Source organism: Colossoma macropomum, unplaced genomic scaffold (assembly GCF_904425465.1).
Source record: "Colossoma macropomum unplaced genomic scaffold, Colossoma_macropomum, whole genome shotgun sequence".
In the NCBI taxonomy this organism is placed as follows: Eukaryota; Metazoa; Chordata; class Actinopteri; order Characiformes; family Serrasalmidae; genus Colossoma; species Colossoma macropomum.
In genome coordinates, this window is record NW_023494787.1 from 38,860,289 (window position 1) to 38,885,481 (window position 25,193).

At 35.8% G+C, this 25,193-nt stretch overlaps 2 protein-coding genes across 4 annotated transcripts; both read right to left on the minus strand.

Annotated features, from left to right (window-relative positions):
• Positions 1-1,494: 1,494 nt before the first annotated feature.
• On the minus strand, positions 1,495-9,876 carry LOC118806022. Of its 3 annotated transcripts, none has more exons than XM_036567264.1 (5): positions 9,729-9,876; positions 7,434-7,470; positions 6,936-7,080; positions 5,945-6,118; positions 1,495-2,464 (listed from the first exon to the last, which is right to left on the minus strand). In XM_036567264.1, the coding sequence occupies exons 1-5, from the start codon at positions 9,751-9,753 to the stop codon at positions 1,805-1,807; spliced, it is 1,041 nt and encodes a 346-aa protein (XP_036423157.1). In that variant the 5' UTR covers positions 9,754-9,876; the 3' UTR covers positions 1,495-1,804. The 3 variants fall into 3 exon arrangements, with proteins under 3 accessions (XP_036423157.1, XP_036423159.1, XP_036423158.1); XM_036567266.1 differs by lacking the exon at positions 9,729-9,876 and adding an exon at positions 7,562-8,349; XM_036567265.1 differs by lacking the exon at positions 9,729-9,876 and adding an exon at positions 7,611-8,348.
• LOC118806023 lies at positions 9,481-15,552 on the minus strand. Its single transcript, XM_036567267.1, has 6 exons — positions 15,422-15,552; positions 14,012-14,156; positions 13,525-13,565; positions 12,677-13,065; positions 12,233-12,367; positions 9,481-12,131 (listed from the first exon to the last, which is right to left on the minus strand). Exons 2-6 carry the CDS (start codon positions 14,047-14,049, stop codon positions 12,012-12,014), a joined length of 723 nt encoding a protein of 240 aa, XP_036423160.1. The 5' UTR covers positions 14,050-14,156; positions 15,422-15,552; the 3' UTR covers positions 9,481-12,011.
• Between the last annotated feature and the right edge of the window lie 9,641 nt (positions 15,553-25,193).

The following is a 25,193-nucleotide window of genomic DNA, read 5'->3' on the forward strand; positions in this document are numbered from 1 at the left end:
GCACTGCATTAAAAACAGACATGATTCTGTAGTGGAAATCACTGCATGGGCTCAGAAACACTTCTGAAAACCACTGTCTGTGAAAACAGTTTGTCGCTGCATCAACAAATGCAAGTTAAAACTCTAAAACGCAAAGAAGAAACCAAATAGAAACAGGATCAAGAAATGCTGCCACCTTCTCTCAACATCCCAACTTTTTTGGAAATGGTGTTGTATATTCTAGTATATTCTACTTATACCAAAGAGTACACACCTATCAGCCATAACATTAAAACCATCTCCGTGTTTCTACACTCATTGTCCATTTTATCAGCTCCACTTACTATATAGGTGCACTTTGTAGTTCTACAATTACAGACTGTAGTCCATCTGTTTCTCTGCATACTTTGTTAGCCCCCTTTTACTCTGTTCTTGAATGGTCTGGACCCCCACAGGTGCTGTGTCTGATCTACTTGTACCAGTGCAACACTAACTAACACAAACCACCATGTCAGTGTCACTGCAGTGCAGAGAATCATCCACCACCCAAATAATACCTGCTCTGTGTGGTCGGTGGTCTTTTGGAGGTCCTGACCCTGATTGAATAACAGAGTGAAAGGGGACTAACAAAGTATGCAGATGGACTACAGTCTGTAATTGTAGAACTATAAAGTGCTCCTATATGGTAAGTGGAGCTGATAAAATGTACAATGAGCATAGAATCTGATGTTTTTTAGATACAAGAATACTGACATTTTATTCCAGTGTATAACTGATGAACCAATGTTGAAAACAGCATATACTTCCATTAAAAAATTGTACTTCTAAAAACTTTGTCTCAAGGAGAAGCTCTATGTACAGAAAATATAAGTGGGCCTATTTGACGTCCAAGAGCGAAACTGAATGCATTTTTCTCAATGAAACTGAATGAATTTGCTTCATTCACTGATAAATAAAACCCACATCACTCTCTGTTATGTTATGTATGGTCCAGGCTTTGATGATTATGTGGGCTTAAAGTGGACCAGACCAGTTATTTGCTTGGTGCAAAAGGAGCAGGTATCCAGAAACACCCGACCAACCCCATCCTATCAGTTCAAATTGAACTGAAATGTCAGTGTAATTTCAAATCACGTCTGTAATCATTTTGTAAGTCGTTCACAGATGCAAAGGAAACATTTTAAAGGAAAATATAATTTTATTTTACTTCTGTGTTTTTTTTTGTACCTCGTCAAAAGAAAACAACAGCATATGGCAACTGAAATAGTGGGCAGATTTTAGAAATACTACCAAGTCTGTTACAAATGAAAGTCAATGCTGGACTAGAACTTGGTTTCTAGCACCAATTTTTTTTACAGCATATTTATGACACAGACTGTATTTGTTTAATTTAAGCAACATCTTGAAAAAACAACATGCATGGTTAACTATAGAAGTGTGTGGTAAAACTTTGGACCTGCCGGTGGGTCCTGCCCGCTTAAGGAATTAATTAAGACATTCATGTTAAAAATAAAGCTATACTGAACCATGGATGTGCTTAATTTAAGCAACATCTTGGAAAAAGCTAATGAGCAATACAGACAATTGGTATGTTTAGTATAATGCCACAGTTTATAGTAGTGCAAGAAACACAATGATACTTAAGTCTTTAAAGTGTTATAAACATGAAGAGCAGATTACTGCATGATCACATTCTTTCGATTAGTACTGATGATGCAGTTATTTATCAATTTGCATTGGTAAATGGCATTTACCAGGACAGCTTTTTTCCATGTAATATTCCATGTACTGATATTGGAAACACTAAAACAGAAGATAAAACACTTCAATCTCCTGTTTGGATTTGGAATGGAGCATAGAAGAGTAAGTTATTATCACTAACTTCAATGCCAACCTTGACAAGCTGCTTTATCAAGCGTGCCTCTGTTGAACTTCTGAGTTCCTCTAAATTTTCCTCTGTGTGATTGTTAATCACTGCATTCTCACGCATGTATTGATTATTAATAAGCAGTTTGCTCAGACACTCTGTCTCAGCACAGTTACCAAAGGGATACTCTACTTTATCTGGGTTGGCATCTTGTAGATTAAACAAATCTCTACAGTTCAAACATGGCTTTCTTTCTTCATAAACATTTGTTTTCCAATTTCTTACATATGCTTGGCATCTCAGTGACTCTGGGAACATTATACTGTCACCAGCTCCAGAAGAAAATGACATGACAGCGTGAGAGATAAACTTGTGCCATGTTTTGAGACACGACAGATCAATCAGAATTACCTTCGCAGCTCCTTTCCTGCAGCAAAGAGACGCTCCATAATATTTCTGTGAGTCTGAGTCTGAACACTCACAGATTACTGTTGACTCTAATGTGTAATACTGCTCTTGTTTACTGCCTGGTTTGTGAAGAGGGTTTGGGAATTTCATTTCCTTTAGCAGGTGCAGAAGTTCCTCTTTGAGTCTTTTAGTGGAATACAGTATCTCCATCTAAGAAACAAACAAATAAAGTATTCACAAAGCATATTAAAAAGCAGACCTGTACTTGGGGGGCAGGGGCTCAAGGAAAAAAGGGCAAGCAAGACAGTTATCATGTTTCAGAGAAAACTACATGTAATGTTTATAGTTCTCTCAAAGCCTAAAATTGTCACAAGGTCTCCCTGAAGGAGACTCTTTGGCTCAGCCCTGTCTGGAATGGCTCAATTTAGCTCTTGCTCCTCCCTGGCTCCACACCTCCATCACTACATGCACCTGTAGATGTAGTTTATAAACTATTTATTATTTACTGGCCCATTATTTACTCTCCCTTTGGTTGGCCTGCTTGTTTGCAAAATCTCTGTGTTGTGCTGTGCTTCTTTGGACTGTTTCACTGTGTTTGACCCTGGCTTTGTTTACAGGCTTTTGGAAAATGGATCTGCCTTATGTGCATGCCTGCCTGCATGCCTGTTAACCCCTGTGTATGTTGACTATGAGTATTGGATTTGCATTAATATAGCTACTTAGCCTGCCTACAAACCCTAATCATTACAGTCATTGCCAATGCAGGTATTCAAACCACAAGCTCCCACATACTAACCTGTAATGTTACCCACGATACTGTTTACAACGAACTAGTGAGTGAGAACTCTATTTAAGCAGCCTCACTGTCAACATTTTTTGGCTAATGTTCAGAATATCCATGTTATACAATGTGGCACTTTCTTAAAGAGAGATATTTATCTCTCTTTATTGGATATTTATCATTGTGGTGATGGCTGCTTCCATGAAAGGTTAATTTACTAAGGTGAAATCTCACCAACCCACTAGCTCTATTTTTCACCTTGCTGAGACGTGCCTTTAAAATGGCTGTATAAAACACAATTATTATACATGCTGGCCAAGAGGGCCCTTGTAAAGTGTGAGGACAAAAGGACAGGGGCTCAAGCCCCCTCTGAGGTCTGCCTGGGCATGAGCCTGTCAAAATATAGAAATTCTGATTCTGATCAAATGCTTAGAATTTACAAGGCAGCATTCTGTGATTTTAAGGGACAACCTGAAAAACCTTAATGCCATTCTTTAACAAGAGGGGCTGTAAGTAAACATATTGGGACACTGTGCAAAATGAAAATAAAAACAGAATGCAATGATGTGTAAATCGTTTAAACCCAGTATTTAATTGAAAGTAGTACAAAGACAACATATCAGATGTTGAAAATTAGAAATTTAACTGTTCTTTGAAAATAATACGCCCATTTTGAATTTGATGCCAGCAACACATTTCAAAAAAGTTGTTACAGGGCCATGTTTACCACAGTGTTACATCACCTCTTCATTTAACAACACTCTGTAAGCATTTGGAAACTGAGAAGACCAACTGCTGTAGTTTTGAAAGTGTTATGTTTTCCCATTTATTCTGATATATGATTTCAGCTGCTCAACAGTTCAGGTGTCCTTTCATAATGTGCTAAATGTTTTAAATGGTGACAGGTCTGGACTGCAGGGAGGCCAGTTTAGCACCTGGATACTACAGACCCATGCTGTTTTAATACGTGCACAATGTGGTTTGTCATTGTCTTGCTGAAATAATCTAGGCATTTCCTGAAAAATACGTTGTCTGGATGACAGCATGTGTTGCTCCAAAACCTGCATATATCGTCCAGCGTTAATGGTGCCTTCACAGATGTATAAGTCACGCATTCCATGTGCACTGATGCACCCCTATACCATCATGAATACTGGCTTTTGAACTGTGTGCTGATAACAATCTGGATAGTCCCTCTCCTCTTTAGTCCGGAGGATGCAGTGTCCATGATTTCCAAAAAAAAAAAAATGTCCAAATTTGATTCATCGGACCACAGGAGACTTTTCCCACTTCACCTCAGTCCATTTTAAATGAGTTTGGGTCCAGAGAAGGTGGCGGGATTTCTGGATCCTGTTTATATGTGGTTTCTTCTTTGCAAGGTAGAGTTTTAACTTGCATTTCGCTGTTATTGGAAGAAAACCTTGTATCTCCATTTTTGTCGTTATTGAGTTTTTGACATAATTTGAAAATGCCTGTTGCCTTTTACATTGTGTGTTAATTTCATGATGAATATACTAAATGAACCAGCTTAAAATTACTCTGAAAAAAGTCTGGTTCCATTGAGTTACATTAAAAGTAAAGTATGTTTTTCCTTTTCCTGTAAAGCTACCATTTTGGAGGTTTTCTTCTGACAACAGCGATTTGTAAATGCAATAAAGAACTGTGATTTCCACTACAGAATCATATCTGTTTTTAATGTAGTGCCACCTGAGGGCCCAAAGATCATAGCAATCCAATATTTGTTTTTGGCCTTGGCCCTTGCATGCAGAGATTTCTCAAGGATTCTCTGAATCTTTTAATGTTATTATGTACCATAGATGATCAAATCCACAAATTCTTTGCTATTTTACAATGAGAAATGTTATTCTTAAATTGTTGCACTATTTGCCCACACAGTCTTTTACAGAGTGGTGAACCCCTCCTCATCTTCACTTCTGAAAGACTCAGCCTCTCTAAAATTCTCTTTCTTACAGCCAATCATGTTAATGACCTGTTGCCAATTAACCTAATTAGTTGTGAGATGTTCCACCCGGTGTTTCTTTTAGCATTACACAACTTTACTAGTCTTTTGTTGCCTCTGTCCCAACATTTTTGGAACGTGTTGTTGGCATCAAATTCAAAATGGGCATATATTTTTCAAAAAACAAAAAAATTTCAACATTTGATATGTTGTCTTTGTAATATTTTCAATGAAATATAGGGTTTAAACGACTTGCACATCATTGCATTCAGTTTGATTTACATTTTGCACAGCGTCCCAACTTTTTTGGAAACAGGGTTGTCATAAATGTTAAATATATAAATATTATGTCTGAATAATCTGAATTTTAACGCTAAGAAAATATTAAGCTAATTATTTGTAGTTATCTTATAGATAGGTGTCTTTTCAGAGTCACACAGGCTACTGGATGTTCTACCAAAGTAAGTGTACAAGTAGTTTCATTACATAATTTCAGTATGAGGTGCCAAAAACATTCTATTTGAGAATTTAAAAGTGTTAACTTTTTTTTTTTTAGAATTAAAGTACGTAATGTATGTTTTAGTTTCTCAGTGGTGCATTTACTTTCAGGATTGTCTCTCCCTTGTTTTCATCTGTAACTAACTAAGCTACATTCAAAAGAAGTTGAAGATGTACATCAGGATCACAGTCATATTATTAGGAATTTCTACAGCTTCATTGCAGCCACCCTAAAATAAATAAATAAATATATGCAAATATAGCCACATATGCCGCAGAATCAAACTCCTGCAGGGACTGCATGGTCCTTTAACAGGCAGCTTTACATTTGCATCTGCATGTACAAGTTCACAGACTTTAATGCTAGTGCTCACATTTTTTAATTGAAAATTTATTTTACATGAATTTACATTTGATTAGGCCTGTTTAGAAGTTTAACCTTTGCACTTACCATGTCAAGCAGAATAGAAAAGGGTGTGCGAGTTGGCAGGTGACTGTTGTACTTCCTAAATGGCTCGGGAAACATGTTACACATGTCTTGCTGGGAGGTGCAAATTTCGAAAAAGTCATCAGGAGTCAAGCGGTCTTGATGAATGTATCCCAGGAAGAAAATGCTGTGAAGCATCTGGAGGAAATACATTGGAGACACCCAGATAAACGTTTCAGTTAAACCTAAACAGTTGCAGCTCACAGTTTACTGAACATGGAAAAAAAAAACATGCTATGGGATTCAAGTGGTGCTCATGGATGTATCCCAGGAAAAAAAGTCTGTAAAACATTTATTCCATGTACAGATAAACATTTAGTAAAAAAAAATATATATATATATATATATATATATATATATATATATATATATATATATATATATATATATATATAAATAGCATTACACAACTTTACCAGCCGTCCCAACTTTTTTGGAACGTGTTGTTGGCATCAAATTCAAAATGGGCAAATATTTTTCAAAAAACTTTCAAAAACAAAAAACTATTTCAACATTTGATATGTTGTCTTGGTACTATTTTTAATTAAAATATAGGGCTGAAATGATTTGCACATTATTGCATTTTGTTTTTATTTATATTTTGCATAGCGTCCCAATGCATAGCGTCCCAACTTTTTTGTAAATAGGGTTGTATATATAGCCATGCAGCTCTGGATTACACAACTGATACTCAGTTGTGAAATACTGTCATATAATAGGTCTGCTGTAAATTCATGAATGTGAATGTACAAGGACCTCTTAGAGTCAATAGGGTTGCATTGAGTTCCATTGTTAAACTACTGTGAACATGTGATTGCCAAGTAGCACTAAATAACCTATGTTTGAGTATTTTGAAATGAACTGTTCATTTTATACTTCCTCACAGGTGCATTCTACCAGTACTTCTACATCAATTGTTCACCAAAAGTCCTTGAATAATGAATGTCTCTCTTACCTCGCCCATGTACATACAGAGTCTCTTGCTTCCTTGTCCTTCTCTTGCAATTCTCGTCATCATTGTTTGGATTAGCAACATACCACATGTTTTCAAGCTTTCTCTGTTATTTTCACGATTTCTAATGTAACTTGTTGGGGGTTTCCTGAAAAACGAAGCAAGATTAGACAGATTGCACTCTTCCAACCATCCCATGATAGAAAAGAGAACCAACAATCTTTGTAAAAATATTTTTTAACTGAACTGTATCTCCTGGAGCATGTTTAGGCAACAGAATCAATAATCCCAATGTTAAAAAGGTCTTTTTGCAAACTGGAGTTATGTTTTTTTCTTTATAGTTAGATTAAATGCTACATGACAACTATATCAAACATTACATTCAGATAATAGTCCTGAAAAATAGCATAACATTAGCAAATCAAGTTAGAGTTATTCATTTAGGACACATTTCATAATGTATGTAGTAAGAATCATATATGACACAAATCTTTAACTCACCTCCTTCTGGCGTTGTTATTTTGCATTTGCTGATTTGCTGAAAAAAAAGACATCATTCAGTCGATCTCTTCAGCTGATAAGTGTACAGAAAACTTAGAACATGTATGTCCTGAATGAAGACACTTAACAATGAACTTGTATTTCCAAATGACAACAAGGGAATCTTTTAGTCCTCACAATAATGAAGAACCGAATGTAGACAGTCCGTTGATCTCTACAGTCATGATATCTGGCTCTCCGCCCCTTTAAAAAGGCCACACCACACCTATGTGCACCTTTAGGTTTCAATTTCCAAGAAGCGGAAAATCATTCATGAGTCATCAGCTTGCAGTAATATGTAAATGGTTGATATGGTATTTTTATCTGTTTATATTCATCACAGTCTATGAGTATATGCTTTAAAATGTGACTGGAATGTAGTAGTTTGGAAAAGTACAAGTCTCGTTACTGCAGAGACGGTCTCCTGCCTGAACGGTGCTAAATTCACATCACTATATCTCCTCTCTTTTTAATACACATTGTGCAATATAGCATAACTCGCATTGTGTACTGTACCCTGCAAATACTGCTGCTACTCCTAGTTATGTCTATACTCATTGTGCTTTTAGACTACCCCATACTACTTCGTGAAATACTTGCTTTCATGTAAATACAGCAAATCTGTCTTATATGCTTTGTAAATATGCAAAAAGACATACTTTTATACCTGCTCTCTTATACTTTAACTTATGTCTATTTTATATTTCTGCCAAACTCATGTCTATTTTTATTTCTAGCATTTATTTATGGATAGTATATGTAAGTTTATGTGCAATTATGTGTCTTGCTACAGAAGCCCCATCATTTCCCCTTGGGACAGATGGACGGAGGGACAGACAGACCAACCTACCTACCTACATATGGTAATGTACAAAAATTGTAGATATGATAATTATTTATCAAAAATTGTAGATATGATAATTATTTATCAAAAGTTGTAGATATGATTATTATTTATCAAAAGTTGTAGATATGATTATTATTTATCTAGGCAGTAAGTGTATTTTCACCAGTAACAACATCATATATAATCTTGGTTAGAAAAATATAGTTAGAAGAATGCCAGCATGCCATTGTATGGATTTATTATCCTGATTTAATTGAATGAAGGTTTGTTTAGCTAAAGCAGGTACTGGATAGTAACTGTGAATACTGAGCTTTCTGGAGGAGAGCTCTAGAAATGGTTTAGCTAACACACTGATACATTGCATTGTTTATTTGTATTTATTGTAATGTTATTTTTTTAAACATTTAATGACCAGATAAAAAGCTTCACACATCATTTCCTCAGACTGTCTAAGACTTTTATGCATTGTATGTATATGTATATTACAAAATGACCTTGTAAAAATGCATTTAGGGTTAGTCAAGATTATTTCCACCAAGGAGTGCATTTCTATACCAGTTCTGTTCTGTATTATAGGTGTATGCCTATCTTTGTCAATTATGAAATTCATATGTGTATATGTTTACACAAACATTAGGCAAATAGTCTTAGGACTGAACAGCCTCTTGGTGTTTTCATCAATCATGCAGGATCTGTAACAATGTTGTTGCTATACTTCATTGGAACATGGTAACCTTGAGCCAATGGGGACTGCAACATGGACATGGAATATGAACATCTTTGAGGACTGATCTTGTGGTGGTTACTCAAACAGATGAGTCATTCCACAAGATCGGTGTCAAATGGATGTGCTAATTTGATTTTTTTCTTCAGGTAAAGGACTCACACTTCTTTGTTTCAGTTACATTCTGCTCTTACAGATATTCCACTTCAGGATGCGTATTTATATTTTGTGCCAAATTGCCAAATAACACTGCACAGCCACATCACACTGAACCTGTGACAGATGAGATTGTCACTGCCTGGACACACCTTGTTATCAAAGTTAGACCTACTAATGTGTTTTTTTATATTCCAATCAAAACACTGAATAAAAAGAAAAAGGAGTTTTACTCCATTTTGAATGACAGAGTCTGGAACCAAACCATGCCCGGCAAACTATGTGTTTCAAAATGTGAAATTCGTGTTACTTTTTATTTTGACATACTGTGAACATATTCCAGGAATTTTGCACCATACTGTCTATATACATCCATATAAAAATAGCATTTTATTTTACAATACGTGTTTCTCATACACTGCAAAAACTTTGAATGATTATATTTAACTTTGAAAAACATTTATTAGTAGATGTTTGTGTCTTATACATGTCAGCAAATGATGACGCCTCATTCACACAAACAACCTACCACTGGAGATCCAGGCCCACATCATGGCTGCTGGTGTGATAGATGAGTAGTACAAACGATAGTTCCTGCAATATAAAATGTTAGGCTACAAATATGCAATTCAGATTAATTAAGCCGTTTATAATTTCTCCAAGGAGTTGTTTTTCCACAATCAACAAGAGGCGAATACGTCACATTCTGCTTGAAAACTCAGTGATTTTATTGCACATTTCCATGTAAATGAACTATTTAAAGTTATATTAAAAACTGCTTTTCACTGAACAGTGCCTACCTGCACCAGCAACAAGGTAAGACTTACAGCTAGATTAATATTTATCACCACATCACCAGATCTTTACTATGCTGCAGTTAGTGAGGCACTGTTCTGCAGAAGGCAGTTTTTTAATGTTTACATTACCTTTTTACATTTAAAAAATGCTTTTTACAGAACACTGCCTCACTAACTGCGGCAAAGTAAAGATCTAGTAATGGTGGTAATGGACATTAATCTAGCTATAGCTCTTACTTTCGCATGTGTATGGTCACAGTGGTTGGCCTCTCTCGTTGTGAGAAGTTTTAGTGACTGGACTGCAGTTTTTTCAGCCAGACCATGGCACTGTCCACTGGCCGAGAGAACCGTGACACTGCACAGTCCTGAGATATGATGATTTCCATACGCTGAGGCTGAATTTGCTTTTTTTAAAAATGGGTTTCCATTGTAAATGAGAAGCTCACTGAAGTTTAGCCTGTAACAATTGCAATATATATAACCCATTTTAACCCACAATCCTTGTAGTCCCAGTGGACGACCTTTGGTGATGCACGCTATCCTCAGTGTTTAAGGCGCACGCTCGTAGTTGACTGAAACTTGATGTCCCTCCAGAAGGCTGTGGTGTAAAGGAACAGCACAATGACGATGTCTTTTATCCATGTGTTGAACTGATGGCTGAACACAGTCTTGTAGTGCAGATGATGTGTAAGAATCACCAACCTTTGCTGTGTGGAATGATCCTTGGTGGGCCGAACCTTGCGCAACAGGCAACTCCACACTCTTCAGATCAGGTTAAGAATGTGGGATCTGTTCAAGTCAATTGGGGAATTCATTTAAAAATCAACCTAAGAATAAGGATGAATCTTTTCCCAATGTGATGTGTTTGTTTTTTCATTTGCAATATGTTGTCTGTGGGTTTTAAGTAAAAGTGTGAACTACAATCAATTAAAATACAATGGAAAGTAGTCATATAAGAGAAAGAACCCAACAATCATCAATATACACACTGCAATATCTAGTTTCACTGAAATAAAGCAGAATGTTGAATCAGAACCCATCTTTAGTCTTTAAAATTAAAAACTAATCAAAAGGAGCTGAAGAACTTATCCCAAGAAATAAATATGTGGACAGTTCAAGAAAAAGTGCTCTGCTTGAATTGAATGAAGCTCTTGATTTTGAAATATAAAATTCAAAATTATGAGCTATTTCTTCTAATTTTCCTCTTTCCTCTTACACCAAATGATACAGCCAAAACATGTTTGCTTCTTTAATCTCACAATGGAACTATTAGGCTAATGTAGCTAACAAATACCACAAGGTTATACCAACACAATTAGCACTGTGTAAACTGTATGCCTAGGCCATCACACTTCCGTCAAACTGTGTCAAGTTAAGAAATCTCAAAAAACTTGCTTAAGTGGTATCTGACATTGTATGATATACTGTTATGTTAAAATGGGCAAAATTACATTGCAACAAACACAGTGGCCTTTTTGAAGCCTTTACTTCTACACATGTTCATAGATAGCAATACATCATATAATGTCAGAAACCACATAAGCAAGTCTGCATGATTGCTTTACTTAACCTGATATTGCTCTAGAGAGTGTAACGACTTAGGCTTGGCTTCTGTACAGTGCTAATTGGTGGGGTATAAGCGTCCTTTACTTGTTAGCAATATTAGCCTTATAGCCCCAGTGCAAAACCATAGAAACTTCAGACAGCAATCATGTACTGACTAATCAACAAAGGAAGCAAATGGATCTCTTGTTAATAAAAAACATGATTTACGTCTCATAATGAAAATCGTACGATGGTAACTTTCGTTCAATCCAAAGAGAGCTTTTGATTTTTTGCTGAAATATTGCTATAGGTACAGATGCGCACTACAGTACAGCCCTGTATATAGAGTATGCAACAGGATGCTAAAGATACTAAACCATTTAGAAGCCTGTACATGCCACCTTACAGTTATAATGGCTATGATTGTGACATGTGTGTGAACATGAGTAAGATCATGCGTAAGATGTTGTTCAGTGAACAACTGGCAGGGGCTGCCAAGGAACAAGGTCCCAGCAGTCTTGTATGATGGGGGTAAAGCTGTCTGATGTTTTCCTGGACCATACTGTCCTTTCCTCTAATTCCTTTTCTGCCTGAAAAATCAGTTTAAGACAGAAAAACAGAGTTGAACAACTGAAATAATTTAAAAAGTGTAAAACTCTCTCTCTGATAGTACTATGCAATTAAACAGTACCTTCATTTGACTATTTTTAAGCTCACATAGGGACTCCAGCAGCTCAAGCTCCAAAGACTCTCTGAACTTCTTGTGCTCCTCTCTCATTTCCTTAATTTCATCACATTCCATCATTTCGTTGTATTCTTCTTCCGTCTGAGAAACACAACAGGTAAGTTTAAGAGTCGAGAGCATTGGTTCCCAACCCTAGTCCTGAAGAACCTCCTTCCTCCTTCACATTTTAGTGTTTTCACCACTCAAGCATACCTACTTCAACTCAAGATGGCCTGTTAGTTAACTGATGACTGGATTAGGGTGTTGGAGCACAGAAAACAATAAAGTATGTACGACAGGGGGTGGTCCAGGACCAGGGTTGAGAACCACTGGTCTAGGTAGCAGAGATTTATTCTCACTGCAGGAGCAGAGCAGCTCCTCACCACTTTGTAGGAAAATATAACGACTTACATAATCCTCAAAGCATTCGCCGAGGTTGAAGGACTCTGTTCCAGGAAAGGTCATCCCACTTTCAAACAGCTCTCTTAAACTTCTCGCTACGAGGTGCAGAACTTCATCTTCATAGGCGTAGATGTTTCCATCTTCACACAGCAAGAGGACCAACTGGCGATCAAATGCCTCACATGGGAAGTCATCAATCGCACCGATCACCTCCATCGCCATCCTCTCTGGCAGGTAGTGATCTTCCCAGGCTTCCAGCTGATCTTCATTTCCAGCGTAAACTGTGTCGTCCTGCCCGCACACTCTCATATGATAGCTCTTCGGTTTCAGAAGAGGAATCAGAGTACCAGAATGACTTTTTACAACACTGGCAGCTTTAGCAAAATCCACACAGCCATCTATAAAAAAAGAAATATAAACGAAAGGCTAAGTAAATTGAGCTGATCTGACTGATGCAATGTTTTACATACATTCTTAAAAATAAAGGTTCCTCAGTGGTTCTTGGCTTAGAGTCGTGGTTCTAGGAAAGTCTTTTAATTAACATGTAACCTATTACAATATGTGGAAGTCCTTAAAATGCCACACGTCTTATCAAGGTTCTTTAAAGGAACACTCCACTGAAAAGTTCTTTTTTTTTTTAAGCAAAAATCTTTGAACCTTGCCATCAGTGAAAATAATAATATAAATAATATGGAATAACTAGTATTGGATAGTATTTAATAAATATAATATTAAATTAGAGCAACAGTAATGTTACATGCCATTCAAGTTAAGAGAAAATAAGGCAAAAAGAAGCACAAAAACTTCTTTTTTTCCTAAAAAAGAAGAATGAATATAAATGTATGTTCTTTACATACCTTCTTTGTAGGCACCAGTTAATGCTGATTTAACTTGGTGACTAATAGGTCAGAGACAAAATAAAAAAGTAAACAAACAGGTAAACAAATAGTTTTTTACCTTTGTAGTTTTTGCTTTATAAATACTTTTAGAATGAAGATTGTACTGAGTGTAATTAAATGATTAGTTAAATAATTTCCCCCATTATACCAAACATTGGTATCTGAAGTTGGCATTTTTAGTTTTGGGCTGGAGCTACAAGACTATTATAACTGAAGCTTATGTTAAATATACTGTCATTAATATTCAGCCACATTATTACTGCAGCTTGCAAAGACGCAAACTTCAGATACCAATAAACATTTTGGCTGATTGACTGCACTTGTGGTAATGGAAAAATATGTAAAAACAGGATGCAATAGTCATTAAAATATTATTAGAATATTTAAAATAAATAAAGTAAACAAACTTCTCCAACAATAAAAAAATAAATAAAGTTGTACTTACTTCTTTTCAGTCTCTGCTGAAGTGTCTGTCATCTTCATCCTCAGCTGTGTGTAAAGACGTGCGTTCAGCAAAGTGAAAGTGTGTAAAAACTACAAACTTGCACTTTGATGAAAGCACGTCTCACACCAGCTGAGCTAAAGCTGAGCTGTTAAAAGAGGGAAAAGGCAGTTTAGGACCATTTTAAAATCATATATATCTAAAAGTTATGGCACATTTTATCTTTTACGTTTTATTTTTTCTAATATGTTTCTAACTCAAAATTTGCAGTTAAAGATTTATTGTAATGGATTGTACTGCACTTATTGAAATTGGATTGTATTGCAATGCGCAATGTTTAATTCTGTTCATTTTTCTCTAGGTATCAACATGGGCTTTTGTTTCTAGCAGTATCTGAGCTCAGGACTGGCTTTCTCTCTAACATATTTGTAACTAACAAAGAAACTCTGAGTAGACAACAAAGCACTTTTGTAAGTTGCTCTGGATAAAAGCATCTGCTAAATGCTGTAAATGTAAATGCAGAAAAATGCAAAATTTCAGTTAGTTTCATGTAGTGGACGTGTTACCTTATTTTCAAACTTTTGCATACAACAATGTATCTATTTCTTTATTTATTTATTTATTTATTTATTTAATAAATTTAACGTAAATAGTATGGTGCGCTATTGCCCATATGGACAAAAAGATTTGTTTCTCAGGGTTTACAGGAGTAGGAAACAAAACAGTTTTAACGTGTAACAAGATTCTCTCCCAAGTAATTTTAGATCATTAGGTCTATGGGTCTACAGATCTGCTCATTGTAAAATTTTAACACACGCAAACAGCAACTGTTGAAAAACAACAAAAGTGGAAAGAGCAGGTTTCGCGCGACGGCAACAATGTTTATCTTTATCATTGTCATATTCATCATCGTACATGTCAGAAACGGCCAAAAAATCGGAAAAAGAGGAAATAAAGAAATGTGAGGAAAGAATGAAAAAGAAAACATCCTTATGTAGGAAAGGGGAGGTGGACTGAAAAAAAAGTCTAGTCATAAATGGTTATGTATTTTTGTAAACTACTGTATTATCCATTTTCATGCTGGAATTCTGTAAAAGACGATTTTTTAAGTACTTCATTCAAATTTTCATTCCATTTCTTAAAAATTAAAAAAGACTCGACTGGCCTAGGGTTCCTGAGTGTACATTTCAGGAAGAACAGGAACAGCAATGGTGCCAAAGGCGTCAACTGACTCACAATAGGATTCAGTTCTCACAAAAGGCTCACAGGGATCATTTAGTCAAAATTTAAACGATAAAAAGCCACTAAAAACCTACACTAAATAAAAAGGGACATACTGAGGACCAAGTGCTTCATCTGAGGGATGTAGATCAGCAGAAAAGTCAGTTATTGAAAGTAAAGATTTTCATTTACCTGGTGTTGCCTTTGTGGCTGCTGTAAAGCAGTGAAAAAGTGTGACGTGACTCAGCTTCGCAGTGCAGTTTAGCTGTGAAACGTAGACACACCACACCCTGTTCTTTCTCATGTTACAGTCAGAGGGCAGGCCATTAAAGCTGTTTTCCTTATACAAGCAGCATGACTACCTGCTGTACTTTGAACACGGTGCAATGCATATCAACACGTCTGATCACTGATAAGCAGCTGTTATCTGTGTGCTGCAGTGGACTATGTTCAGCTGGTGTCAACCAAACTCTTGAAGACCTTCAGCCAGTATTTTCTGAGACTGCGCTCAGGTGTGTTGGGAGGAGGAAAAGCACTGACTGGATCCTAACTGACTGATAGTGCTGAACAACATGGCTGTGTTTTCATTGGTTTATTTGATCATAAACAAACAGGTCTGACACCAAAGTGCAGGACATTTGAGATCCAAAGGAAGTTTCAACCTTGTTGGTGCAGTGTTTGCTCATTCGAAAGAAGACAAAGGACACCCCACCCAACATAAATACACTAATTTACTGCTACTTTATCTCATTTATCGTTGCTGTCCATAGAAAAACAAATATTTCCAAAATTGTGCCATTATAGGAGAGGACAAAAACATTCTTTACTTTCAATGTAAGTTAATGTAAAGAATGTTTTTTTCAAAAAGATTTGGAGCATTTCTATTGGCGCAGTCCTAATGAAATTTTTACACAATGTAAAGGATAACTGCCCTGATCAACTCATGTAGAAAAGTAAAAAAAAAATAAATAGAGATACATGAAATGGAGATATATCTTTGGACAGCGAAATTATACTTTTTGTATTACAATACACTATAATCTGTGTCATTCCAGTATTAGAAGATAGTTTCACTTTTGATTTTTCCTAATGTTGACTTCCCCAAATTCAACATTGTTGAGTTTCTTCAAAAATCCCCTTACTTTAGAAGATGATTGTAAACTTACTGTACTGTGCAAAAGTCAGAAATCACCCTTCATTTATTTCATTTCCAGTCAAAAAGTTATTTATCACTGGCCCAAAAAACAGAAAACATATTTAACAGAAAATTATGCAGAAGCCTCAACAACTAAACGTAATACCATTTTTTTCTGTTTTCAGTTGCTTTCAGCTTTTACAGTTGGTTGCATTTTCTTCTTCTCACAATCAGATTTATCCCAAACGCATTCAGCTTGATTTTCTCCTTTCAAGCATGAAAATTTTAGGCACTGTTTATCTGTTGGTCAAAGTTTTGGTGGTCTACCAGGTCTTGTATGGTTGTTTTTAGACTCCAGTTTTGGAAACTCCTGTTTTTATTTTCCTTTAGCTTTCACCTTCTTTACACAGTTGGATTATCTTATATCTGATCTTCTCAGAAATATCTCCTGAAAAATCTATCATTTGTACTTACAATATAAGAAAACTGTATAAGATTACGTTAAGATTATGTTCAGTCAGTTTCATGCTTGACCACAATAAAGCCAACAAGAAACAGCAAAAAGGTGATCTCTTCAACACTGATTTTCCCACAAATAATTAGCCCAAATAGTTTCAGTTTTGATTTGTTTTTAACTTCTGATTGGTTTCCTTGTTTGTTTAAATTTTCAAATCACATTTTTTCTGCGCCAAATATGACTTTACAAAGATTTGACTTGTGATGTGTATTTGAGGATTATATCTCAGTTTAGAAGTATGAAAAGTCTGTACAGTTTTGTTTTGCCTGTTGCTTTGTTGTGTAAGGATGACAAACTAACTGTATGAATGAATACATTTAGAATATATTCAGAATGCCTATAGAATATATTTAGAATACTTTCAAAACACATTCAGAATACATTAAGAACAGATTGACGATACATTCAAAATACATCTTGATAAGGCACATGGGAAAAACTCAGCTGTAATTCATTTTGTTCCACACTGTTTTCACATTATTCTTTGGTTAATATGTTTCATGGATAATTCATATGTCATTTGAATGAAGTTCTGATTTTTTTCTCATGAGCTCAGCAAAATGTTACACCAGCCACCTAAATGTGGATGTGTCAGAAGTGGATTGAATATAGTGTGAACTGGATAGAACTGAGATATGCACTTTTTTCAATTTTTCAGGTAAAGTGGAACAGTTTACGTTACATTTCAGTTGCTAAAAGCTTGCTAATGCATTAACATAATAAACCACAATGGCTTTAAATAGTGTCCCACTTTACTTGAAAACTGTCTCACTTTATCTAGTACATTCAGCAATTGGACAGTACTTAAAACCCACTTTGTTAAATACAGCACCTACACAAGTATTCAAACATTTATAATGACTTCTTAAATGAATATTCCCTTTCTTTTTTTCAGTTTTAGACTGAAATACTAAAAGCCAGACACCAGATGACATTCTAAAATGTTTTATTAAAAATGTCAAGAATTCTGGGAAATTATTAAATGATAAACACACACACCTTCTAAACCGCTTATCCTTCTGGGTCACGGGGTAAATGATAAACAATATAATGTAATATTTTATACAGTAATTTATTGATATCTGCCACAGATTTGGACTGTGTTTCAAATATAGGGCATTCTGAATGTTAATTTCCTTCATTATCAATGTTATACAGCTCCATCATTCTCAGTCTTTGTGGAATTATCTACAGCTTTGCTCATCATTCTGGATCATCTCTATTTCTTCATTTTTTGACTGCTTCCTACAGTTAATTGAAATCGGTGAAGTTGTAAAGTAGTATCACCATCTCATTATCATTTCATACATTTATTATAATTACGCACAGTGATGCCAAACTTCTGAATACTAATGGATGTACTGTCAAGTGCATGCGATCCCACTTTTGCTAAACTTACCATACTCTCTCTCCTACATATGATTTCTTTCATTTAAATGCAATAAGACTTGATGACTTTCTCCAGACTAGGCACTAGGATGCACAAAGTTAATGTTAAATACCAGTCTTTCATGTGAAATGGTTTGTTCAAGAGAAGCTTACTGACCGATTTCTTTCCAGTGGTGTCATGATGTCTACAACATATAGCCATCTTATCCAAATGCATTCACATGCATTCTGAGTTTTTATGTGTAACATTAATAATGGTAAAATAGTGGTAAATCTAAAAAAAATATGCTTTCTTTCTTTTGCCCTTTCTTTCTTATGCCCTGCATGTCATTAATGGATTTTAATGTGAAATTTATCATTTTAATAATTTAACATTAAAGCTGCACTATGTAAGATCAGTTTGTTCAATTTGAAAGAATTCACATTGCTGAGTCAAGAAGGAAAAAATATATCTGGTAAAATATGGTTCTTGCACTGCTGTGATTCTTCCTTTAGAGCTTAAAATATATATTCAAAGTGACTCAGGTGATACTAAATTGGCTTTATTATTGCTGGACAGGTAGGTCATGTTGTTTGTTTGGTAGCTTGCTACCAAAAATGGCCAGCCAGATTATTACTTCTGTGGAACTTGTTACGCTTGTAATGTGATGAAATGTACCCTTGTAATGATAAAGTCATTTTAGCTGTATAGCTACAAAGCTGACTAATTCACTAATATTCACTAACGGGTCTTTTTTGCTTCAAAGTTTGTCCTCTATTGTTCCACAAACCAGGGTGCTACCATTTGTCTGCTTTTGTAAACACATTCAATATAAAATATACTTGGCTTATATGGAGGCTTATATAACTAATAAATACATGTGCGACACAGCTGTCATATGAACAGTAATATTAGTTTGAGGAAGGGGACTGCAGCACAACCAATGTCACAAAATGTTCTTCCACATGTTTTGTGCAGTTACATATTTCCACCACAAAGGTTGGCAATTCACCAAATTTGCCAAACTTACAAAGTGCAGCTTTAACTTTCTGTGAGGGAGCTTTTAGAGATTAAACCCTTCAAATATTAGTTCCTATCACCACCACTGTGAACATTTTTGACTCTGTAAGTTTCTCTAAATGGAACATTTCACATCAAACCACTCTGAATAACTTTGTTGACATCTTAACTACATAAATATGCAGAGATTTTGACAAATAGGTAGAATCCTTTTTTAGAGCTGTTTATTCTAACGGTTACATTTCTGTTCAAATCTGATCATAGGAAATAAATCGGTTTAGACTAGAATAAAGATGCAAAATTCACTATTTGTACAAACACAAGCTTTGTACACTCACAGTCGTAAACATCTTTCATAGGTTAGTGCTCATATTCCACCATCTGCTAACAAGATGGCACACAGTGTGGTTCAACAGGTTTTCACACCATCAGGTTTCAGATGTCAGATAATTAAGACATGAGACTTGCCTGACATCAATGAGACAAACTCGCCACAATTAGAGATGTCTGATAAATTGGGTTTAGCATCTGCTGCCAATTTATGCCCCTTTCAAAGAGCCCTGTCCTTTCAAACAATACATGCCAAAAAACCCAGGCAAATCATGAAAATCTGGACAGTATGCACTGCCTGGACCAGTTAAGTCTGAAACATGCAGGTGTATGCTGGTAAACCTGCTGGTAGAGAATCAGGGAAGATGTGTGTAGAGCACACATGGAATTTGTGTACACTGTTAGAAATAAAGGTTCTGTGCAGATACATTTCTCATTAATCAAGGTACAAACAATGTAAATGTACCCTCAAAGGTACAACAGTGGTTTTAGGGTCCAATTGTGTACCTTAAATATGTTTTTCCCAGTGGAAAAGTACATATGTGTATGTTTTCCTTACCTAATGTTTTAAAACAGAACAATAAAATAAAAAACCTAGAGACGAGACGGGGTGTATGGAGTCAGTACAACTTAGAAAATATAATTTCAAGGGTTTATGGTATAGTTATGTTTCCTGATTAAAGATACTGAGATGTACCTTTGAGAGTACCACCACAGTGACAAGAGGGGTACTGCCCCAGTGATAGTTCACTACCTTTTTTTCTGAGAGTGTAGAGCACATGTAGTGTGTAGAGCACACATAATAGCTGCTCTTCAAATACACGTCACATGTTGTGACTGTCTTATATGTTTTGATTATCAACATCTCTGCCTGCAATACATTGGTACAAACAGAAAACAGGGCCAATTTCATAAATACAGAGCACCTGTACAGGGCACAGTTGCAGAAAAACAATAATAGTACAAATAAAAGGCCAAAAACATCAAAGACAAGACAAAGTGAGGCACAAGAACATTCAGGCAGAAACAGTCAAAATCTGGAAGCAAACTTTATAGTCTTTGGAAAGCGTGAAAGGTGAAGTGAGTCCAGGTGATCAGGCGGGCAGACTAATGTTAGACTAATAAGAAAGCTTCGTGAGTATGAGCTCTGGTGTAATTGCTCCCTCTGGTGTTTGTGCAAGGGGTGACAGCCAGCTTTAAAACTGGAGGTTGTTCTTGGAATGTTGATGTTATACTTTATTCATCCTACAAGAAAAAAAAAATGTCCTTTTGCTGCCTATCTTTATCATGAAACTACCCTGGTGTTTGTTTTAGCAGTTTCATGACACTAAAGAAGTCTGACACACCCACTTAAACAAGCTCAGACAGGTGCTGCCAAACAATGAGGAAACTATTCTCCAACCAGTCAAAACATTTTTATACAGCACTGTGTTCACAAAGCCATTAAAAAGCACATGTAATTTACATGTACGCTTATGAAATGTGTCCATAAGAAGCTATGAAGTTTGGGGATTAACAGAAGCACATGAAAGTACATCACAGGTTCAATTAGCAAAATATGCAGGAAAAAATTATGTGATCAGCTGTGAGTCAAACATGCCTAGGCTCATTTTTATGACAAGGAGAATTTTACAAAATATTGAACAGGGTGAATCACCAGCAGACGTTTGTGAAGAACTTCCTGAACCCTTTTGGAATAATTATCAGACTCAGTTTCAGATACTATCAGAGGCCCAGTCGGCGGTGTCACTAGGGGCTCGTGGATAGGGGGTTTAAAGGGTGTACTAACGGGGGTCTGGGGTCATGCTCTCGCAGGAGAATAGTTTTTTTTGTAACAGTCCCAAAATGTCTGTTCATCATGAACTTTTAGAGCAAGAAAAGCCAGAAAAAAAGGCTATTTGGTCAAATTAGCACATAGTTGATCTGTCTTCATAGTTTGTATAAAGCACAGAGCTAATATGACTTAAACACCATATCCATCCACTTAGAACAGACACAGATCAAGTAAAGGTGCTTGAGTCCAGCAGCGTATCTCCTCTCTCTTAGATAAGCTGCAAGGAACTAAATATATTATTCAAATACACAGATTATAGATAAGTTCACTCTCAGTTGGTGCCATCAGAAAGAGAGTGCTTTTGCTCTGTAGGCGTGTTTAATAAGCCAGGTGACAAATATTATATTTCTCAGTTAAGTTTAATTAAATATACTGAAATGATATTTTCTAAGCTGTAGTGACTCCACACACCCCGTCTCATCTCCAGGCTTTTTATTTTACTGTTCTGTTTTAAAACATTCGGTTATGAAAAGGTACAAATACAAACTTTTCACCTGGTAAAACTTATTTAAGGTTCACAATCAGACCTTAAAACCACTGTTGTACCTTTGAGGGAACATTGATGAACGAAAAATGTACCTGAACAGAACTTTTATTTCTAACAATGCTCATCTGGTTTATTAATATATTATTATACTCTGATTTATAAGAACTAAAGTAAATAAAGAGAGATCAATCAATGGTGATTAATTAACTGGTAAAAATCTCATCTGACTGGCCTTCAATGGTGCTGTCACCTATCAATTTCCTTCTACAGGTTGATGAATTGAGGGACATAAATTGACATTGTGATCAACACTATATGACTTTTTACTGACATTAACTCACTGTAAACAACAATATATGGAAAATACCGATATCAGTTATTTCAAATACTGAAGACAAATATAGAAACAAAGAATATAAAGAGATGTCAGTAACGTTATTTCTATCTCTGTCGCTTGTTCACACTCTCACTATGACATTAGGTTAAACCAGTTGGCATGTCAGCTAGCTAGCTAATGTTAGTGTTACTCTCACTGCTTTTCTTTGCCTTATGTAAATCCAAAGTTAGCTAACTAGCTAACAAGGAACTGAGTAAAAACTTGATTTCCAGCTATACTGACCATCATTTGCTACAAATCCATATTGTAGTTGGGTATATTCACTCTGTCACTTACTGTTTCACTCTGTATAATATACATTTAGAATAAGGTCTGATGTTTATTTTAGTGAGCTTTTAGCCAAAATCCTGTCTTCAGCTTGAGCAGTTGCTGACTGCTCTTAGAGAGCCAGAAACCCCTGACTCCCTCACAAAGGAACTCAACTCCTTCTGTGGTGACACTGAAATCAACCATGCAGAGCAAAATGGCAGAGCCACATACCTCACTGCTGAGAGCAGATGATGTGAAATCACTTATGAATGCACATAAACCTGATCAACCAAATGGTATTCTGGGGTTGCTGCTAAGAACATGTACATATGGAGCCCAGTAGGGGTCACAAATGAGAAAAAAATTATGAGGAGGAAAATCTGTCCCTGCAGTTTAGTAATCTGTACTCTCAGTTTATAAACTGTGCCCACGGATTTGTAAACTGTACTCTTGACTTTCTAATTTTCTCAATTATAGAAACAGATTAGTTAGCTAACTGTGTAAAGCACACACTACCTCCCACAGTTATGACGCAGGCCACATTTATGACTATTTTGAGAGAATGGAGAATTTTTTGACATCTCTGAAAGAGGGCAGGCAATTTGACAACACAAATGTGTCAACCTTTCGTGATGAAAAGGTAAATATAAGCAAGTAAAGTTAAGTGAAATAATCAGACATTACCAGAAAGTAGGTAGCATATGTAATTGTGCTGTACCTTTCACATACACCGTTATCAACAGCTTTAACATTTCATGAAATTACAGTTTAGCCTTACTGCTTAATTGGAGTGTTTTGTAGAAATGTATTGTGTAAATGCACTTGTTTAAAACGAGGCAAAAATAATCTAATTTTTGCCTATATGATCCCACCACACGACCAGCAATGACTGAATGGAGTTTCAGCCTGGAGAGCACTTTGCATGTTAAAAGGAATAACATTAAACCCTGACTATGCAAGAATTGCTGGCTAAGTGTCAGCAATTCTCCAAGTGTCATTTCAACACTAATCCAGTGACCAAATGTTTAATGGGAGATGTGCAGTTGATATATATTTGAGAACGTCACTGGAACATTAGCATGAAATTTTGACACAATTTCAGTTGTCAGTTGGATGATAGTGGAACTCTATTTGGTGCTATATAGAACCTATTTTATAAAAGGTTCTATATAGAACCATCTAGAAAAGGTTTTCCATTAATCTGAAGAACATTTTAACCAGGCAAAGAATCATTTAAGTGCCCAAATGATAGTTTGAGTATTCATGGTTCAATTATAACATCATTGCATTTACAAAAGAACCTCTGAAGAACTATTTTTAAGATTATAGGCTCATTATAAAGAGATTATGAAATAAAAAAAAGTCTAGTAAGCTTTTAGGATGTATTAGGATGTATTAATATATTAATACCACAGGATGACTTGACCAAAAACTCTCTAAGCAATGGAAAATCAAAGTGGTTGTCAACTCCAAACTGTGATCACTAATCATGGTTTGTCAAAAAGACTGGAGACCACCAAAACAAAATTGGTATGAGAACTTAAAACAGACTTAGCCCTTTTTAATTTTATTCATAATTTAGGCATGGATCCACAGCATCACCAAGTGTTGAGAATGAGATACTCCACACCGCCATAAAGTCATTTACTTATAAAAGGAAAAAGGACCAAAGAAAACTTGTTTACGTGGTATCCATGGTAATCAACAGTTATATAATCTGTAACCAAGACTACTTGTATGGTATGTAGTTCATTACTTATGTATTGTTTTCTCCTATTAGATGCTAGGAATATGTAGTCTATCACTTGATAATCTACCAGTACAGCCATTTCATTTTATAGTGGGTTTAGAACACTGATAAATATATCCTGAATGTGTTTTTCTATCCTTTTCTTTTCTTTGTTTGGTTTATTTCTTCATTCATTGGGTAACGACCCTGTTTGAATGTATTTGTAACCAGTAAAACCCTGAGATTACATGAAATGTTGCTTGTGTCTTTTAACATGTGTTGCTTTCCAGGTAAAATGGGTTAGAAGTGTCTATCATGAAACATATATGAATGTTCTAGTTGTTTATTCCTTGGTTTTGAAAGTTTAAAGGAATAATCTAAACCTATTTTATGTTAGAATTATTATTTTTCCCTTTTTCCTTGTTTTAAGATCTAACTAAAACAAAGGTGGGTGTGATTCTTGGGGAGGCACTCATAGATTACGCACCACCAATCAGAGTTGGAAACAATGAATAGCTGATTAACTGTTAGGTGAGAAGAACCTGTCAGCGCTCTGGTTCAACCTCCACAGGGTAGGGCCTACAGCCAGACAAAACCTGAGCACAAGGCATTTTTTCAGGAGTTCTGCGTTTGTAGGAGAAGCTAGTAAATTTTTAAGTTTGTGCCAACCAAGGTTAGAAAATATAGAACAGAAAATATTAGAACACGTAAATATCAGATCTGAAACTTTTCTTCGTCTTTGTAACTTGTTTGTCAGTTTGTGTACACTGTTAGTTTAAACCACCATTAGAAAAGGAAAGTGAATCTCTTACCTGGCCAGTGAAGGATTTCTTCAAATTTCGTCTCAGAAAGACAAATAGGACCTCACCCAGATCCACGCATCAATCTGCAAGCAGA

Excerpts from the sequence above, each read along its gene's own strand:
- LOC118806023 (XM_036567267.1), bottom strand. The coding sequence starts at position 14,049 with ATGAAGATGACAGACACTTCAGCAGAGACTGAAAAGAA. Across the intron at positions 13,566-14,011 it reads TCAGCAGAGACTGAAAAGAA|TCACCAAGTTAAATCAGCAT; the intron begins GTAAGTACAACT and ends CTGACCTATTAG. Across the intron at positions 13,066-13,524 it reads AACTGGTGCCTACAAAGAAG|ATGGCTGTGTGGATTTTGCT; the intron begins GTATGTAAAGAA and ends CTTTTTTTATAG.
- LOC118806022 (XM_036567264.1), bottom strand. The coding sequence starts at position 9,753 with ATGATGTGGGCCTGGATCTCCAGTG. Across the intron at positions 7,471-9,728 it reads GTGGGCCTGGATCTCCAGTG|CAAATCAGCAAATGCAAAAT; the intron begins GTAGGTTGTTTG and ends CTTTTTTTTCAG. Across the intron at positions 7,081-7,433 it reads AATAACAACGCCAGAAGGAG|GAAACCCCCAACAAGTTACA; the intron begins GTGAGTTAAAGA and ends TTCGTTTTTCAG.